Raw genomic sequence first — 20,466 nt, forward strand, 5'->3', positions numbered from 1 at the left:
CACTAAGCCAGCAGGAGCATGCACAAACAAAACGCACCCTCTTCCGCCAAACAGCTGCGCCTGCAACACACCTCCCAGCAACGAAGTAGGGCTTTTTAAAATCAACTTTTGACAGATAATGAATGCATTCGTGGCTGTGACAAGTATCACCTGAAAGTATGATCCTCAATTATTTTCCTAGAGTTCTCCCCCTTCTTTCTTTTAATAGTTTCTTCATACTCCTAAAGAAAGTGATTTAGTCTAATAGCAAAGATTTGCAAGTATAGAATTTGACTGCTGTTTAATGCTATTCAAAATGAAAAGCATATTGTAACAAACCATGACTTACCTTCACACAGTATGCACATTTTTTGCTATCAAAATTATTCGAATGGGTATGATGCCTGGAAAAGCATACCTGAAACAATTATCTAAAAAAGCAGCTGTCTCAGAAGGCACAAAATGCATTAGGGATCTAAATTCATTAGCTGTTACGTCTGTATATGAACACAAGCGTCCTGGAACTGATCAGGAAGCAGCTTAACTCCCATCTCCCCTCACCTCCCCCCACAGTCAGGCATAATGGGCACCTTTTCCCTGGAAATTAAAACAGGGGAAACAAGAGCAGATCCCACTTTTCCCCTCACCCTCCAACTGGCCCACTCAAGAAGCAATGGACCTGAGATCTGGTCCTGTAGTTTGAAGGTATTCAAGCTCCTGCCTCCCACAGGGAGCCGTCCCAGTCAGCTACAATTTAATCTGCGTGGGGCACTTTTCTCCCCTTCCTTTTGAAGCTGGACTTGGTTCACTCAAAAAGAAAAGGTTGCCTGGGACAGAGCTAAAACAAATCAGAAAGAGTCTGAGCCCAATGCCTAAGAGTTGGCATCACTCCTTTTCACAGTTTCTTGGGAGGTTGGATTTTTTTTAAAACTTTAGTCATTTCAGTTTAAGAGAAAAAAGGGCAAACCCACAACACACACAAGCTAGGGAGTAGAGAGCAGTATTCCAGTCTCCTTACTCCCATGTCACTGCAGTTCAATGATTAATGCAGTATCACAGAAGCTCCTACATCTTGCATTATTGAAGTACAACCACTGTGCCGCCAATATAAACAGTGGAGGTCCTCCCAACTGGACTGTTTCAGACTTTGGCTAGAAGATGTGCATCTGACTGCACTAAACCTGTGCTGAACTAAATTTGTGGTCTCCCACTTCTCAGATGAATGCTTTAATAATCACAAGTACACACCAAACATATTTCAAGAAGAACATGCTGTATCTTTGGATTTTGGTTTTGAATCAAGTTGACAGACATGCTTGATGTATGATACCTTGATTCAGACAGTTCAGCTCCAGAGCATACCAAGCATACAAGCTTATACACGCTGGTCTCTGCTGTTGCCAGTGGGTCGTTTTAGGCAAATATGCTCAAAACACATTTTGTAAACCAAATTTCAGAGATGTTTAATTCTACGTTGTGGCTCATTCTTTCCTATTTTTTAAAAATGTAGTGCACAAGTTGGAAACTACTACTGCTTCCTTCCTGGGTCTCACCTCTGGTGTACTCAGGTAAGTAGGGAGTAAATTTTTAGAAGAGTTGGTATATCCAACTGAAGTTTAGATTCAGCTGGAGTCAGTATATTACATTTTGTTTAAGGAAATCTCTTTGTGCATCTCTTTATAACAGTGTTGACATAACTTGTAGGTTAGTAAAGGCAAGCAGTTCTAGCAAAAAAAAAAATCTACCCCCTAATTCTCTCTCCTAATGAAGGATGCATTGGTATGTATATTTAATATCCATGTTTTAAAGACAATATTGGCTGCTTTCTGCTATAAATCAAATCTTCCTTAGTCATAGCCTTCCCCTTCCACAAGATCTAAGGATGAAATAACTCAAGAAATAATGTAGGAAGTTCACATTGAAAAAATAAAATGGCAGAGAAGTAGCCACGAAGTCCCAGTCCCTCCCTCTCAAAAAAATGAAGTGTCATACAAAGTGAAAGAAGGATAAAAATTAATCTTGTGGGTTTTAAGTTGTTTCTCTCCATTATACACCCTGGAATAGGAAAACTATGAGCTTAAACTCCTGAATAACTGCAGTATATTGCTGGCCTAGACAGATCTCCGCAGAAAGAGATTTAGAATGATACAGTCTAACAGCAAAAATTTTTTTTGGTTTTGTTTATTCCAGAAAAGGGCTGGGACTTTGGATCATTTTAAGGAAGCTTGCCCATTTTAAATGAAACAACAAAAAAGGTATATTGTACATATTTAAAGGCAATCATACGCTCAAAGACCCCATCATTAATCTGGGGGTAATCGAAAGAGAAGATAAAAAAACCTACCAAAACAAATGAACTTCAACACTGACAATTTAAAACTACCAATTGTGAGAGCTCTCTCTACAGTTCATACTTGTACTCTTATAGACAAAATACAAACCCCATATTCACCTAATCCATATTCCCCTAACTTCACCTAGACACCCTGACAAAAACAAAAAAAGGAAATGAAGAGACTGTGTACATCTGCTGAGTGTATTTGAAGTCCCATATTTATCTCAGCTGCTGGGAGGGGGAAAGACAGAGAAACACGCTGTATTGATATTCCTGAGTTAAACTCACTTAAATTTTTGAATAATTTTCTGTCTATTATAATTTTTGCCCTATACAGTTTTTGTAGCAAATAACCATGCATAAATTGAGGAAACAATATCCAGAATTAAGACTGTGATTACATCCTGTGATGTACATGGTTAACTGTAATAACAGCAAACTGTGCACTAATTGTTAAAGAAACAAACTGCACAAACGAAGCAACCTACTACTTATAGGAGGTCTTTGCATTCCACTTTATTTTGTACTATCACGTAGAAGGACATACCCATGAAAATGGAAAGCACTAGATTAATTTACTAAAAGATATAAAAAGCACAAAGTGATCATGGTCACAAAAAATGATGACTATAATTTCCCCAGCAAGCCACGGTCAATGCTGCGAGCAAATGCTTATTTTTGACTGAAGAAAGGGAGAATAATTTCAGAATGGACTCCATGCAGCCCTCATTTGTGGGGAAAAAGCAGCATAAAAAAGCTGAAGATCAATCAGCTGTGTGAGCAGAGATCAGAAAGCACATTACATTTTTTGGCAACCACCAAAGATGTGTTATGGCAGAAGCAGATGAAATAGCATTGAAGTGCAAAACAATTGATTGGATAAATCACCTATATCCTTTCATTTATTTGGTCCCTACTGAAAGGTACTTAACTAGTACATCAAGAAAGAGAAGCTAAAGAAAAAACCTTTATGCACAAGGTAACAAGCCATCTTTCATTTTATAAAGAAAAGCCTTACACTTATGTTACTATTACATATTGAGGCCTATGACACAACTGACTGGAAACACTTGTGAAACACAGAACATAACCTTCTTGAGTTTCTTTATGCTACCTAATTAAATATAATCAAGACAATGTATCCTTGGCAAAGTAATTTTTCTTCCATTGAAAAAATGTGAAAACAACATTTATTTGCCAGAGATAGGGAGAGGTGTGTGTAAAATCACCTCAATGTAACATTTCCTTCAGAGAAAATTAACACTGGACAACACCTGTGGAAGTCTGAATGACTCCAACCAGACAGGCAGTGATTGCATGGGCTAATGACTAGTGTTCTCTATGCAAAGAGTGATCATCTAGCTATGCTGTAAATTGCTGAAAGAGGGACTTCAACTTGGAATTTATCACTCGCCAGAATAGCAACTTGCCCTCCTGCACCACATTTTCCATTCTTGTTTTTCAGTTAGCCCTAGCTGTAAGTTCACCTGATAGAGGAAAATCAGACTTGGGCTAAAAATTTATTATTATGTCTTGAACTATGTTCTTTGCATCATAAAGCGAAGAAGCTTTTAATTCTAAAAGAGATTTAATGACCAGCATATTCTGGGAAACAAAGTTTACAACCAGCACTTGAGAATCCCTACTTCTACACTACATTTTGTTATTTCTACTCTGGTTTACAATAAACAATCAGTATTTTCCTTTCTTACATTCCAAACACAAATTGCTTTAAGAATGCTGTATGGACCACTAGACTAAGGCAATACTTGTAGAGAGTAAACTAGTGTGTATGGGAGTAAAACTGTCAGAATCTAGGTGTCAAAAGCAATCACCCTACTATAAGCAAAGGTTAAAGAATGCCATGTCAGCTATGTAAATACATCATTGCAGAATAGTCATGCCCAAGAAATGCCTTCATCTTTTCTGAGAATAAATTTCTAGAGAAAAAAAAAAAAAAAAAGGATTTTCTTATTTCAGCATATTCTACTTCCATCGCTATTTGCAAGAGTTAAAATTCGTAGGACCAAACCTCTCATGAACAATTTGGAGACCTGGATATGTAGAAAGTGACTATTATACATCAAGTCAGAAGGCAGTTAATATGAAAAACAGGAACAGAACTCAAACCAATATTTTCTTAGAGGGCTGGCAGCAAACTGTCAGATGCATGTGTGACCTCAAAACAACCTTTTGCCAGATGCCTTTTTAACCTCTTACAATTACAGCAACTTCTAAAAGGACTGGTACATTTTACTGTTTTCCTCTTTTGGTTATGCAAATTAAGATGTGCTTAAAAGACAGATTGAAAATGTTTGGTTCTGTGCATTTTTGTCTGTCTTAAAGACCCAAAATAAAGTTCTCTAATATAGCAGCACATATTTCTTTTTTCTCCCCAGAATGAAAACTGCTGCAGAAGTTAAACAAGAAGTCTTCATCTTCTTTCTTTTCTGCTCCCTTGGGCCAGTGTTCAAAACCAGGTAACTTTCTGAGACAGTTGTGAGTTAAGGGGCCAAGACAATATTCAGTCAAGGCAATCAATAAATCACTTTTAATACTATTTACCATTTATAAGTAATTTTTTTTTCATAAAAAGTATGTTACAAATCTTACGTTGCAATCAACAGAAGTCAACACAATGATTCATATTATTCAGATTCAAAAATGGCCTGAATACCAACATTTAAAGAAGGGCATTTCTGCAAATTAAAAAAAAATAAAAATAAATTCATAGCATGGAAGTATCATGAACGTGTTTCAGGGGCTCAAGTCTTAGAAAGCAAGAAGAAAAGAGAAATGTTACGGAATGAAAAGTAAGTAGGTCATGTATACTAAAGTGCTAAAAATACTAACATCTGATTTGTTACTGAGAGAACTGTTTTTAAAATCTAGAGGTATACAAGTAAATGAAGAATTGCATGGTCCTTTGTCAACAAAAACATGCTTTGACGAGGCATTAAAAAGAAAGATTCTGTGTGCTGTACATTATCCAAGAAAAAAAATTTCCTTTAAGAAATATACCTCCTTATACAGCAAAACAATGAATTTCAGTTGTTCTGTAACCCAGTTCCTTTAATCTGCATAAGAGATGCTGACTGAGTTCACTCAACCAGATCACTACTGGCTTTCAGAATACAATCAACACATGCTTTTCAACAGTATTAATATAGCATGAAGCTTGTGCTCCTAATTATTCATGTTTTTGCATTCTGTTTTTTCCCCCTGCTGTAAAATATGCAAATTTACTTCTTTGTGTTATTTAGGTCCCACATGGGCCTCAACAGATCTGTTTGGAAGGAATTACAAGCCAACATCTAGATACATGCTGTCAACACTTCAAGCTTCATTATTTTTATTAGGTTGGAATGCCATTATAGATTTGATATTAGGCTTTAAAAAGCTTTTTATAAATCTGCTGAAAACCTACAGTCTAATAAAATGGTGTACTGATAATTACTACTACTCCACTTTGTGTGTGTGTGTGTGTGTGTGTGCGTGCATGAAAGGGAAAGAGAAAAGCCCTACAACTCTTGAATGCAAGAGAAATCTCCATCTAGTGGTACCATTGAAAAACGCAGTTTGTTTTTGTGCAAAATTAGTACCCAAGAGGATTAGTTTGACTTCATTACTGAATGAAGGGTAGCCATTACCTCCTTATGCAACTAAGGATCGGTAACAGGAGAGGACTGTTTCTTCCAAATTCCTCCTCCTCCTTTTTCAGTCTAATCTGACTATAAAATTCAATGCCCAAATGAGCTACTAACGATTTTTAAGTATAAAACCCATAAAGCAGCACTTCCAAGAAACAGGTCACTTAATACATTAACTTCCTGGTGTGCATCAAAAGTGTTCACTTACAGTGGCACAAGCTGACACTTATAAAGTATTCTTTAGATTAAAATATTAAAAGATTTCCCCAAATCACAGATTATTAGAAAGTTATTTTTAAACAACATAATGAAATACTAGTTTGGTTATTAGAAAACTACAGGGTTGGAAATAACTACACAAGCACTTATTGTTATATAAAAAATACGTAATATAAGCCCATTGATGCAGAAAGTGAAAGGACATTGAGACTGCTTTTTTCCAACTGGCACAAAGCCTTGTGCATTTTTTTAACGTAATAGTATCTTTTAAAACACTGCAGCAGCCCAGCCTTCCTTACTAGCACCACTAAAAGCTCCTTAAATATTAATGAAAAACAATGTAAAGATTCACAGGAATCTACTACACATTAATACTCACTCCTAGAAAACAAACAGCAACAGTTACACTACAATTTTACAAATGTCTTGATGCATTTAATTTGTGAAGTGTGTATGCAAAGAGGAGAAACCAAAAAACTATTTGCAGTAATAAACTAGTATGCATCTAGTATGCATAGTAGTAAAAAACTAGAATTGCAGTAATAAACTAGTATGAGGGCAGTTCTTTGATTTGGGAGGATCAAAATATTAAAGGTCTCTTTCATAACAGACTCCTGAAGATTTTGAAATAGCACATTTCTCTCAGAAGCAAACATTTAAGGAGTTCTTCAAAATATATGTAGGTATATCTGTATTACTAAGATCAGTATGGAAACAAGAAGGATCTTACTGTAAGACCTTTTTACATGTTGGGTGACAGTGTCCCTTAATTCAAATATACAATTTATCTAATTCTTCCTTCCACAGTAAAAAGTACCCCAAAAACTATCTCCATACAGAATAAATTAATGGAAAAACAGAAATGGGGAGTTGAAGGGAAACAAATATATGTAAAATTGGTCTTCAGAAAAAGAGCCAAGATCTCAGAACTAAAGACTGACTTGTGTTGATCATTTTACTTTTTTACATCTTCAGTACAGAAGACTTCCTGATTTGTTAAGGATGCTCTTTTGTAATGTAACTGCAGTTAACAAAAGGAAACATTCAGTTGGCCGTAAATCAGAATTTTCAGTCTCATAGCTGAGTGAGGATGCTCCTGCCCACAGATGAGGATGATTCTGTGCAAAGGAACTATAATACTGAATTAACTCAGTAATATATATACTGAATACATCAGAGGAAAGTTCAAGGACCTCATTTAAGATAAAGCCAAAGCTTGAATACCTTGCAGAGATTAGCTTAAAATAATACCTGATCACCAAAATTTTGAGGTAAGAATATCTGCTATCATCTGCTAGAATTTATCAAAATCATTGTGCATTCTTTTTGCATCCCGTTATGTTCCTGACTTTGTCACAGCATGTAGTAGTGATGAATTCTATGCCACCTTGCTTCTCACAAAAAAATCCCTGAACTTTCCACCTTCCATCTAATACCAGTTCTCTTCTACTTTCTTAGAAAGAAATATTTGTTTTACACCGTTATTTCATCTCACAGAATGAAAAACAGTAGTTCCCAACTTTTCTGTGAAGTTTTAGATGTCGGTTCAAGCCTGACCACATTTGTTCCAAACAGCTCCTTCTCTTCAGACATCAGCATTGAAACAGAAGGTACACGTTGGTTAATTTCACAGGTTCAAAAATCACTTAAATACCATAAGTCCTTCTCCTTATTGGGAAGAGATTTCAAAACACTTAAGTTTCTTATGTCTATGACTATTTATGTTCTCTTGAGAGGAAACATAACAGGCAAAAAATCATGTTTGCTCCAGTAGTGAGAAGCATAATGAATAGGTGTTAATCCAGTATGTGCTTACTAGATGACCTCCAAGGACCTAGGAAAGTACAGTACGGAAAAGGAAAGTTTACAGAGCAGGACAGTATCTTCATTATAAAATTCCTGCCAACTCCATGGCCACAGACTCCCTGCATCTGTGATAGTCGCTCCACTCTGATGAGAAACCCATGCCTGTCCATTTTTCCTTGGGTACCTATTCTTAAAACTGTGAAAAACTCCACAGCAAAATTGCAGAATCTCAGGAAACAACCTTCAGGTGACAGTTAAGTGCTCCCTCTAAGTCAGTAACAATACTTCCTACCACCCGTTAAGAGATCTGCATCTGAGGCTGAGAGCAGAGCTCTGAAATAGAAGCCATTGGTCAGTATTGAAAATCCATTTTAATTTAAATCTAAAAAAATTAAACAGGAAGCTGTCCTAAGTTCCAGGAAGAAACAGAAGTCAAATATGTTTACAAATCAGGTTTATCAGCATCAGCAACTGAGCTGCTTCTTCAAGTCATCTACTCCACTCCAATTTATGACATAAAAAGATCTCTGAGAGAAAACAAAATTAAAACCAACAACTCTCAAATCCATAATCAGGTGGTCTTTAAAACACAAGTTAAAAGTAAACAAAGCAGGTTTGAACTCAGGCATGGTCAAAGGCTCAGATCAAGAGCTCCTCAGAGAACACTGCTGCCTCCAGGCGCTAGTGAAAGACAACACAGCCATCCTGGCTCTTCAGCTCTGAGGGCACCACGGGCCTCAGCAGCCCCTTCCCCAACCCCAGGGAGTTTGGCTGTCTGTGCCCACAGCCGGCACTGACACAGTGCAGCCTGAGTACATCCATCAGGGTCCAGGCAAATTGCTGCAGGAGAAGCCTCATCTCAAGTTCTTGCCAAGAAGCCACCTTGCAGGGATGCCTAAGCCTGCCCGTGTACCTTGATGACCCCAACCCTCTGACGTGACTTCCCGGCCTGGCCTCAGATCTGCCTCGTCCCTGCAGACTTGCTAGGCAATCGCTGCACTCTCAGCTGACCCTGGTCAGGGTCACCAGACACCCCCTGTTATCCTTGCTCTGGTAGCGTGGGACCCCACCCCTCGCCAGTCTCTGCCCAAGCCCACCTGCCCTCTGGGCACCCTCGCTCAGCTGCAGAATCATCTGCCTGGTGGAGCCATCAGCACTTGCTGCTGCCTCACACTGGCTGACTTCAAAGTTTTCTGGAAATATAACCAAGACCCTGCGCATCAGCATCTTAAACTAAACCTGAAAACAAAATTAACATTCAGCAGTATTTTTTAAAGAGCACATACAAAACAATATTCTGTGATTCTGCTTTTTTAACGATGGGGGTGATGAGACACTGGAACAGGCTGCTCAGAGAAGTTGGAGAAGACTTTGAACAACATGATCTAGTGAAACATGTCCCTGCTCATGGCAGGCGGCATGGACTAAGTGATCTTTAAAAGTCTCTTCCAACCCAAACCATTCTCTGATTCTATATTTCAGTTGTCTTCAAGCGAAAAATACTCACCACCCACCCCAGTGGAACCATCAGCACCATGTGGATGCTTGCAGACTTTCTGACCTTCTTACCAAAACCATATGGAAAACAGCATTGCTGTCTTGAGTTTTTCAATCCCTGATTTTAGGCTGAGATTAGCACTACCAGTGGCATGCATCTCTGAGATCTGATGGGAAATTTTTAGTTGTGTGCCAAACCAAAATGCTAGCACTAACCTGTGTGGCTAGCAACAGCAGGAATGGATGGTAGGCTGGAATTAATCTTATATTACAATAGCCACAGAACAATAAGAAATTCCTTAAGAACTACTTCAACATCCCCAAACTAACTGAATACTTGTTTCCTGAATTCCGGCATTTGTGACAATTGTGACAATCAGGCAAACCTCTGAAACATTTTTCGTATTTCTGCAGTTGATTCACTCATCAAAACCAATCACATGTGTTGTGTGCATTTCATAAGCCTCTTTTCCCTTTTCAGAATAATAGTTCTGCTTGTTACAGAACAAGCACCACTTTTACAGCTTCATGAATAGATGAGATGAACAGTATCTGGAAAATAGGTGAACCGGTAGTTACACATAAAAATGCTTTAGTCCCTGCTAGAAAATTACATTTTGTATTTATTTTATGGACAGTGAATTACAAATTCTTTTTTCTTGACTCCCACACATGCAGTATTTGCCCCAGAAGCTAAAATAGGGAATTTCTTTCAGCTTCTGTGCTGCAAAGTTGTTTTTGTTGCTTCCAGTGTTTTTATGAGTCATCTTTGTAGTCAAAGAATAGGTATTCAGATATTGAAATTCCAAAGGCATTGATACTCTAAAAGCAAAGGCAGATTTAAAATGCAGCAATATATAACAAGACTTGGAGGAGTTATGAAAAAAAAATAGAAAAAAAAAATCCTCAAGATTGACAGGGTGATAGCTCTAGTGGATCTTTCTCAGTGAAGTGTTGAACCTTCTCCCCCCTTTTTCAAATACCAGATCATACAGAAAGAAATTAAAATAATATTGTAGGAAAATTCACATTTAATTATCTACATTTAATTGTGATACTCAGTACTCTCACTACATTACTGAACAGATATTTCATACTTTAAGCCATGGCATTTGACCCTTTCTTGTTAAGTCTCATTCAGACTTTCAGTAAGACTCCTGGCTGCCCTTATCAGTGGTGCATGGTGTGAACAATCTTACAAGGGATTTGTGGCAGACAAGCTCTCCTGACCACAACAGTGGAAATCAGGAAGAGTCCCCTGAGGATGTATTTTTCCTCTTCTTTCTCCAGGAAACAAAAGCAAAGCATTTCCTCCTATGTCCAAGAATATCAGCAAACCAGGCTTTTTGTTCTTGTATGTTTTGGATGAAAGACTGGGTTTAGGAACCAACTTAAAACATAAGAAGTTAAATTCTTACTTCCTTCAGGAATGTTCACTGCCTACAGAAGTATTCACACTAATGGTCCTACTGAGATTTGTTAAAGACATTTAGTGCTGGCATTCTAGAGTATTTTATACCTAAGTTTAAAAAAGCTGCAGAACCTCCCATCTAATAAAACAAACCACAGAACAGCTAGGTGGTGTAGTTTGTTTGGGGTTTTTCTTTGGACTGCCACTATTCCTAGACAAACAAAACTTCTAGGTAAGTATCTACTTAAGTGCTGACCTATAATTCTGCAATTGCATCCATCTAGCAAGACAGTGATATGCTCCACTGACAAGGTTGATGGCAATTCTTTTGCCCAGTAAAAGTTAGTTAAGATGAAATTACAGTCCATTTTGCTGCAGTTTGCTAAATTAACTTCTGAGCAAAAAATAATAATAACTAGAAATAAAGATTCAAGCAAAATTGTTTGTTCTTGTTTATAGTTAACAGATTAATTTATATGAATGAAGTTTAAATTGTCACTGACAGCATTTCAGGAAAAAGGAATTAAGCTAAATTGAATGCAGAATCAGGACCAACAATTATGGAACATAAGTAATGTTTGGGTCCAGAAGTCTCTTCCTGTTACACAATTTGAAACTCTAAATGGTCTCCAGTCTTTTTTGGGATGATGATGTGTCTCCTTTGACCCTTCCACAATGCAAGTGCTGGAGTGATTTGATGTAGCCATCAAAACTAGTGCAGATGAACAAGATCTAGTGGAAGGCAACCATTAAACATGACAACACAGAGTCACAGATGTGAAACCTGATTTGTTTTAATAGAGAACTATTACAAAAAATATAATTAAGTTCTTCTCAGAAAGAGTTCCAACAGTCTCTCATATTGTTAGGTTTTGACAAACTAGAGGCTTTTGTGACTTGAAAATGCTCAAGAAGTAACAGTTAAATATAGAAACACTGTAAGATTCCTGGTAAGAACAAGTCAGTAAATCAGAGCAGCGGAAGCCAAATATTGATGATGACAGATTTACAAGGAGGAAAACACAAATTTTCAGAAGACGAAAAAGAAAAGGATCAGTTACAGCATGACAGCAATAAATTCTTTATCTTCTGCATACTTGAGCCATCCTACAAGACTGTGAAAGAGCTTGATTAAAGCTGCAAATGTAGCCAGTTCACAGGTGAGTACACCAGATTAGTTTTTTGAATAAGACTTCGAAAACTCTAAACTGTTTAATTTTCACTGAATTAAGCAATAGTCAGACTCTGAGACAGAACATATACATTTGCCATATGACTAGAAATACACTGGTGCTTCTTGGCTTTTAATATAAAAAGACTGCAGGGGTAACACTAAAAGGAAGGAACCTGAAAAAAAGAGTCCTCTAACAACTGCAGTAAGATTCTCTCTTCCCACAACTGTAATCATAAAGCTAGAAGACTCAAATTCAAGCTTTCTTGTTTTGTGAGGACATAACTTCTACTTGCTCACAATTTGAGAGGAAAACAAGAAACTGCATTTTCAATGCTCTTGAATAAGAGTTTGCACCTATGTAAATAAACCTTCAGCTACTTAGTCCAAATGATGAGACTAGGAATATGAACTCCTTCAGGAAAAGAAAGAATTCTGAACAATTTTTATCATGGCTTCTCTTTGGTCTAAGCATCTCAAAGAAATTTTTACATTTCAAAGATGATAAGAATCACTTTATACAGAAGCACCACTTACCCACAATAACAAATCCATCTGCTTCTCTTTCTGGCACTGTAACCTTCTTTGAATCTTGACTTTTTCGGAAGAAACTGAACATAGCCTCTTTTGTTTTTTCTTCTAAGTCGTTATCTAAAATGAAGACAAAATATGTTAAATAAATAAAAGGTAAAAGAGTTTATCATAAGAAGTTCACACCATGCCAAATGCTGCATACATGATATTACAGTTCAATCTTTATTACCTGATTTGAAATATCGGGCATTTTTCCGTTGGACAGATTACCTTGTTGATGTAGCCACTGACTTCAACAGGCAAAAAGAGAGTATAAAAGGCTTTTCTATAAAGTTATGAATGGAGTGGAACCATTAAAAAAACCCCCAAACAACAAACTACAACCTTTGTGAAAGAAGGAAACTCCCTTCAACATTTAACCTGCACATTTTCATATTTTCCTGCTACTTTGAATTGTTGTTACACAAACTTTCTCAGAGTTAGTTCTAAAGCATCTAAACTTCAAAGCCCAAAATATGATCCTATAGAAAATGCAGCTTTATAATGCAGGAATACTTGAATAAAGCAGATTTCACAGGAGATTTTTTAGTCTTAAGTGTCTGTGCACCAATTAAAAAGACCAACCCACTGACCTCTACAATATTAGCATCGTATCTATTTTCATTTTTCCAGTCTGCAGTCTTAGAGACAGCTTAACACTTGGGTGTATTTGATTAACAGTGACCACTGATTCCCTTAAAAGAAACTACAGCAAAATCATGTTGAAAATTTTTTCATAACAATGATTCATTAAAAGAATCTTCCAAAGCAGACAAGAGTTCACAACAGCTCAAACAAAATAAGGAAAGCAGTGGGATAAAAACATTTAACTGCAAAATATTACGCTCAGTATCTTTTCTCTCTCAAGACTGGAAGATTACATAAAGGCAATTCTGAGTATCTTTAAAAGGACAAATTCATATTAATAACCTCATGAGCGTCAGCCAAAAGTTGGTCCAGCTTTTACAAAATTAGGACAAACACAGATACAACCTGAAACATTTTTCTATGCAAACCTTTTTCTAAGCAAATTCTCTATTTGTTCTAAACTTTTAAGATGTAGACTCAAGGAAGTTTCTTTTATTCCAAGAAAAGTTATAAGAAAAGCTTTGTAAGGAAGCATCACTCTTTTGAAGAACAACAGAACTATGCAAAGCATGTAGTCACAGGTTCAGCTTATTTAGAGGACTGCCAACGTACCACCACCTGCCTTCTATTTTCTGCCTAAATGGCACCATTGAATGCAGCAACTGAGAGTCTCCCCAGCCTCCTTCTAGAACAGCAGCTCTATCCATAGCGCTGGGACAAGAAGAGGAAAGAGGCACTGCAGAAGCCCCTGAAGGTGTGCTCACCTCCAGCCCTCAAAGGCTGAACTCGGACCACTGGACAACAACCAACCTATGGTTCAGCCTGGTGTCTGGCTGAAACACACCGTGTGTCAAACAGGAAGGTTTAAAAAAAGGTATTAAAAAAGAAAGATCTTCTCTGCTAAGATACCAATATGAAATTGGGAAAAGTGGAACGCTGTCATTTCAAGTTTGAAGGAGAGTTTGAGGGACAAAATCCTGATTTACTTTGCAGATGCCAACATTTAAAGGAGAAGGGACTGACAAACCAATAGCAATGTCTTATATACACCTCCAATAGAACAAAGGAGTCCAGTCTAAAGAAAGAGGTGTACAGTGTCAAGTTTCAATAACATTATTTCACACTAAGTTTAAAACCAAAAAATCTTTAGAAGGTGGGAAAGAGAGAAGAGTGCTACTATGTAGTGTTTGGATTAAAAAAAAAAAAAAAAAAAAAAAATAAAAAAAAAAAAAAAAAAAAAGAAAGAAACATAAAAATCCTGGATTAATTATTTGCCAGAATTCCTTACTTCCCACCCAAATATTCATGGTATCATAAGCAGGAATTTTTTTTTCCCTAGCCAGAGACCTGTAGCAATTAACTGCACAATCAGCATTGACTATATACCAGACATAAACTGCCTCACACTCTGCTGTCAGAAGCAACAGCAAACACTTCCATACTCCAGATCACAGAAAGTCCTATATGAAGTGGAAGCACTGGCTTTCAGGAACAGTATATAAATAGAACATGGCAAAAGCAGCAACGATTCAAACTGTGGCCTGATACCTGAGACTTAAAGACTGAATACCCCGAAGGCTGGCCAGTTACTGCTTGCTTATGCTGACACAGTACAATTTCCAGTGACCAAATAAACTACACTGATGTACGCAAGAACAGAACAAACCATCCAATTCCAGGTATGCAGTAACTTAAAAAAATGTTACTTATCTGCAATTTATTCCTTTTTCCTTGTTTTCCTACCTTACCATGTGAAATACTGATATTTCCAGTTCCGTAGAGATTACGCAGTAGAAACTTCTAATTATCTCATTTATTCCTTACCTTCCCCCACACCCAGGCTCAACACATGGCGCCAGCAGCATATTCCTTTTTCAGCCCTCGGGGAATAAGTCTTCTCCTGCTACCAATTAGGCTTGTCAGTCCCATAGCTCAAGTGGTAAAAACCTGTGCTGTAATGCTCAAGAGTCAGGTTTCTGCTCCAATGATGTATGAAGGAGAGGCAGTTGTGGAACAGTTTAAAATGCAATTTTACCTTCATCCTAAGTGTGCAACAACAAGAAGCAAAATCAACTTGATGTGCAAAATTTTACAGATAGCTTTGGTTAAGGCTCAGATTCCAGTAAACCACTTCAGATACCAGACTGGCTGTTGCTCCAGTCACATTTTCTTCTCTTTGAGATCTGCATTATTGTACAGGTTTCAGCTCTATCACATAGCGTTCCCCTTCCTTTCTCTCTTTCACAAAGAAAAGCATCTTAAACGGTATGTATGTGGCACAAAAGAGTTTTATAGGAAACCATGCATTTGTCATCTTTTAAATCCTGCATATTTAACATACCTAAACCTCACTCCTTAAAGGACAACAGACATTTCAGTTCAGAGTAAATTAAGTACAATCTGATCTAGTCAAATTAATGTTACAAGCGCTTTCACATAGTAGATTTTTTTCCTTTCATTGACAAAAGGCAGCCTGAGTATCCCAATTTTTTCTAAAACCCCAAAAATTCATCTTATCGACATACATAAGGGTTGATTTCTATTTTGCAGTTTTCAGTTTCTGAAGTAGCTTAAACTTAATTCCACTGCCAGCAATATTTCTCAAACAGAAAACAAAACAAAAAAATCTCACACATTCTTTTGCTTGAAGCAGAACAACAAAGCTAACAAAAAGTATCCCCTAAGCTCAGTCCTCAACTTCTTACAATGTTAGAACCACTGGTCCAACAGTAAGAAAATAGCGTAGGTTGTATCTTGTGATTGTGAATGTTGGGGAGGTGGTAAGCAACCTACATATTAAAAAGACCAATGTGCTTAGTGAGGCCGTTTCCTTCTTTGAGTGTTCACCACCTAGAAACAAAACTTGTGCTTGTAGATCTCAGGTCTGTGTAACTAATGTGGAGGACGGAGCTCACCAACTACTACTTACAGGATTTCAGTACTGTTGCTGAACACAGTATTAAGTTTAAACTAAATCATAAAGAACAACTAACAATATAGAAGTGGGGCACAGAAACAAAAAGTAGAACTGTATACAGTATGGCATAGGTAAAGGAGAAGCTGTAGACAGGCAATGCTGGGACATTTGCGATATTTGCTTTCTTAAGAATTTTATCAACTGTGGTACTTCAAAAGTAGACATAAATCTCCCCAACAACGGGAAATGCAACCACTAAATTTCTTGAATTACATGTTAAAAACAGAACAAAGCCCCTGTCCAACAAAGAAACACAGAGCTGAATGGAAACACTCGTGCTCTTGAAGATAAGAACACAGTTTAAGCATTTGCAGAATCAGGCTGGAGTTTTACTACTTGTAGATAAGATGAGGTTTCAGTTAACGCAAGCTGAGAACAACCAGTTTCCACACAAGTTTCATTTCAGAGTAAAATTAAATTTGAAGTTTGTGGACCTGGATGCATGGTCACACAGACTAGAGAAAAAAGCACTTCGTTGTGTGGGTTTTTTTAAAAGCTGTCAGCACAAAATCACAGAAAATACACCCACCATTCAGAGATAGTAGCACGTTCCTGCCGTAATTTCTCCTATACAGCACAGCACTATTCCCTTCCAGATGGGATTAATTTTATTTCTATAGGAGACCTGAAATTGAATTCACTGCCTAAAGATAAAAATCTCCCTTGGTAGGAATATGCAATTCCCTTCTCCTCATGTTTCCACCTCACCAAAAAGCGAACACAATTTTTTCCTTTCTCCAATCCCAACTGCCCATAGTTAAGAATAATGCTTTTGGCACTGCTTCAGTCATTAGCAAGTAATAAACTGAACTACAGCAATTCTGTGAGGATGCAAAAAATATTTTGTCTTTCTGTAAGACTCCGAGAACATTCATGGTATTGGACAAAGACGAGTTACAGAGCTGTACAAAGAGGTTAATGTATTCCTCCTGCATTTTGTCAGTCTCCTTTGACAAGAAGTATGGGTGACCTTTAAGCCAAACCAATACTTTAAATCCAATAAAATTTTTCTATACAATAAAGATCCTGGCATATTTAGCATTAGTTTTCAGCTTTTTTCTGCATGTTCACAAGTGACAGGAGGAGAAAGGTAATTTAATATTAAAAACACCAAAGACGCAGACTAAGATAAAGAGAGGATCCCCAGGAATACAGCAAAACAGAATTGCAGTGGCACTGCTGGTAATTACATAATTAATGAAATAAGGTCAGAACAAGATATAAAACCAACCTTAAATAAAAAAGCAGAATAATTTCACATCTAGCAGTTTTAACCCATATAATCTATGGAAGGAAAAAACAGAGCATCAGAGCAATTCTCCCTTCCATATTAGCATCTGCTGTGATTCACCAATAAGGTAGCAATCAGAAAAAGAGAAAGATGGTTACAGCCCTGTACAGCCCTGCTTATGACATGAAAACAACCAGTTTAAGAGTCAAGAACATACATGTTGAAAAGACTTTTGTGTGACACCAAAAGAACAGTTTAAAAGCTTTTGGCCTAGTCTAAGTTACTATGTGAAGGAAAAAAAACCCAACATAGCATTTCTTTCATCTGGCATTAACATTAGTCATATTCCCTTAGTTTGTGCTTCTTGAAAACAGAAGAGCCACGAGAAACACAAGTACAAAAAAGGCACATACATACAACAAAACACTATCAAAGGCTTTTTTACTTACATAAAATGTGAATATTTATTTTTAAAGTTTTCGGGAAGCAGACGTACCAAGAACTATGCAATCCAAATCACCATAGTATAAAAAACACTCACAGATGTTGAATCTTGAAAAATCCACCACAATCAAGTAGGACAATAAAAGCATAGGTGAGAGGGGCAAAGCCAGGAGTGAAATAACAGTACTCAAAAAGATGTCAACACTGAAAACCCTGAAGAAGATAGAAAATGCTAAAATAGAAAGCTAGATGTTTATTAGATCAAATACTCAGTAGGCTGGAACCTACTTTTTTCCCTGCAAACAGTTCTCTTGACTGCAAACCTTCAACAGCTGCTAAGCATGATACAAACACTTATTTGTAAGCATGTCTACAGTTGTGTTTTTCTAACAGCTGACCCTTCAGATGTGGCAGACAAATAGCTCTAGAAGAGCCACTCTGGAGCAGCCAGAACTGCCCCTTGCTCCAACAGTTACATTATGAGACATCTCCTTTAAAATCTCTGAAGATATACTAAAAAGATGGCAATATTCTCTTGCAAATAAACATCTGAAAAGGTGAATGGCATAGTGACACTGTGGAGATGACAACCAGCTAGACACCAGCAAAGACATAAACCTAGAACACTCCTCTTCCCAGCAACATGCTGGTTTTGCACAGCTGCTGGCAGCAGCTTGCTTCCTTGGCAAGCTGGCTCAGTTTGCTGAGTCATCACAACACTGACCCGGCCAGCTAACAAAAACCACTTTGTGCTGGTTAGCAAACTGAACTAACCCACAGCTGGTTAGAAGAGACCGCCAGCACCTAGGCAATTTTGGGATTGCCCTTTTAAGCTGGAGCAGTTAGATTTTCTCAAGTATTTCCTGAAAAAACGGTCCTGGAAATGGAAAGGAAATCACAGAACCACAGGATGGGTGAGGTTGGAAGGGATCTCCGGAGGTCCCTGCTTAAGCAGGGCCATGTCCAGACAACCTCCCTGGCCAGCCTGTGCTAATGCTCAGTCACTCTCACAGCAAAAAACGTGCTCCCTGATGTTCAGGGGTAAACTCCTGTGTTTCAGTTTGTGCCCACTGTCTCTGGTCCTGTCACTGGGCACACTGAAAAAAGCCTGGCTTCATCCTCTTTGTGCCCTCCTTTCAGGTATTTATATTCATTAATAAGATCCCCCGAGCCTTCTCTTCTCTCAGCTCAGCAGTCCCAGCTCTCTCAAGTCTTTCCTCACATGTAAAATGGTTCAGAGCCTTAATCTTCATTGTGGCCCTTCGCTGGACTCTCTCCAGTATGTCCATGTCTCTTGTACCCAGAACTTAGACCGGGTGCAGCCTCACCTGTGCTGAGTAGAGGGGAAGGATCACCTCCGTCAACCTGCTAGCAACGCTAGGTCAAATGCAGCGCAGGATACCATTAGCTGGCTTTGCCGCAAGAGCAATGGGGAGGAACCTCTCCATGCAAAGGACAGTTGGGGAAAACACAAGGAAAAAGGCAAGACATATAGTGAGAGTGCCACATTCAGAAGCTGGCTCTGTCTTAACGTCCATCAGTTGCTCTCATTCTGGGGATCAAGCATAAGCTATTAAATGGTCAAATTAAATGAAATTAATAGAATAGAACATAATAGTTCAGTTGGAAGGGACCTACAATGATCATCTAGTCCAACTGCCTGACCACTTCAAGGCTGACCAAAAGTTAAAGCACGTTATTAAGGGCATGTCCAAATGCCTCTTAACACCGATAGGCTTGGCACCTTGACCACCTCTCCAGGAAGCCTGTTCCAGTGTTTTAGTACCCTCTTGGTAAAGAAATGCTTCCTAATGCCCAGTCTAAACCTTCTCCTGGTGCAGCTTTGAGCTGTTCCCATGCATCCTGTCACTGGATACGAGGGAGAAGAGCTCAGCGCCCCCCTCTCTACTTCCCATCCTCTGGAAGCTGTAGAGAGCAACGAGGTCACCCCTCAGCCTCCCTTTCTCCAAACTAGACAAGCCCTAAGTGCTCAGCCGTTCATCTTAGGACGTTCCTTCCAGCCCTTTCACCAGCTTCCATACCCTCCTCTGGATGTAACTGCAGTGCACAGAACTCCACACAGTACAGGTAAGGATGCACCAAATCAAGGCGGGGATGCACCAACACTGCATACAGCAGGATAATCACCAGTTTTGATCGACTGGTTACATGCTGTGTTTGATGCACCCCAGGATGCGGTTTGACCTCCTGAATGCCACGGCACACTGACTCCTTCCATTGAGCCTACTGTCAACCAGCACCACCAGGTCCCTTTCTGCAGGGTTTTTCTCCAGCCACTTTTATCCCAATCTATACTTGCGTCTGTGAAAACGCAGCTGTAACACTCAGCGTTTTGAGTATCTACTACAGCCTGTAAAACACCGGGTTAACAGACCGGTGACGGGAATGCTTGGCTTGGCTTGGGCAACGGTGACCTGAGGGGAGTCAGGATCTAAAGGAAGAGGCAAAACGGCCGTTAGGGAAGGAAAATATGGGGTAATTTAAGGGAAAAGGAGTAAATGACAGGGAAAGGGCAGGTCGGGCCGCAGCGGGGAGGCCGGCGGGAGGCCGAGCCCCTGTCTCTT

The 20,466-nt window shown here is 38.4% G+C and overlaps 2 protein-coding genes across 2 annotated transcripts in view; one reads left to right on the forward strand and one right to left on the reverse strand.

The window, feature by feature from the left end:
- Positions 1-19,432, reverse strand: part of UMAD1 (UBAP1-MVB12-associated (UMA) domain containing 1) — an 80,854-nt gene extending 61,422 nt beyond the window's left edge. Inside the window, exons 1-2 of the mRNA XM_026843476.1 lie at positions 19,210-19,432; positions 12,606-12,719 (exon numbers count right to left, since the gene is read on the reverse strand). Of these exons, the coding sequence (XP_026699277.1) occupies positions 12,606-12,687 (82 nt within the window). The 5' untranslated portion in view covers positions 12,688-12,719; positions 19,210-19,432. The remainder of the gene's footprint in view (positions 1-12,605; positions 12,720-19,209) is intronic.
- Positions 15,079-20,466, forward strand: part of RPA3 (replication protein A3) — an 8,510-nt gene continuing 3,122 nt past the window's right edge. Inside the window, exon 1 of the mRNA XM_026843169.1 lies at positions 15,079-15,351. Coding sequence (XP_026698970.1) covers positions 15,079-15,351 — 273 coding nt within the window. The remainder of the gene's footprint in view (positions 15,352-20,466) is intronic.

Source organism: Athene cunicularia (assembly GCF_003259725.1).
Source record: "Athene cunicularia isolate RWA chromosome 2 unlocalized genomic scaffold, athCun1 chr2_part1, whole genome shotgun sequence".
Taxonomy (NCBI): domain Eukaryota; kingdom Metazoa; phylum Chordata; class Aves; order Strigiformes; family Strigidae; genus Athene; species Athene cunicularia.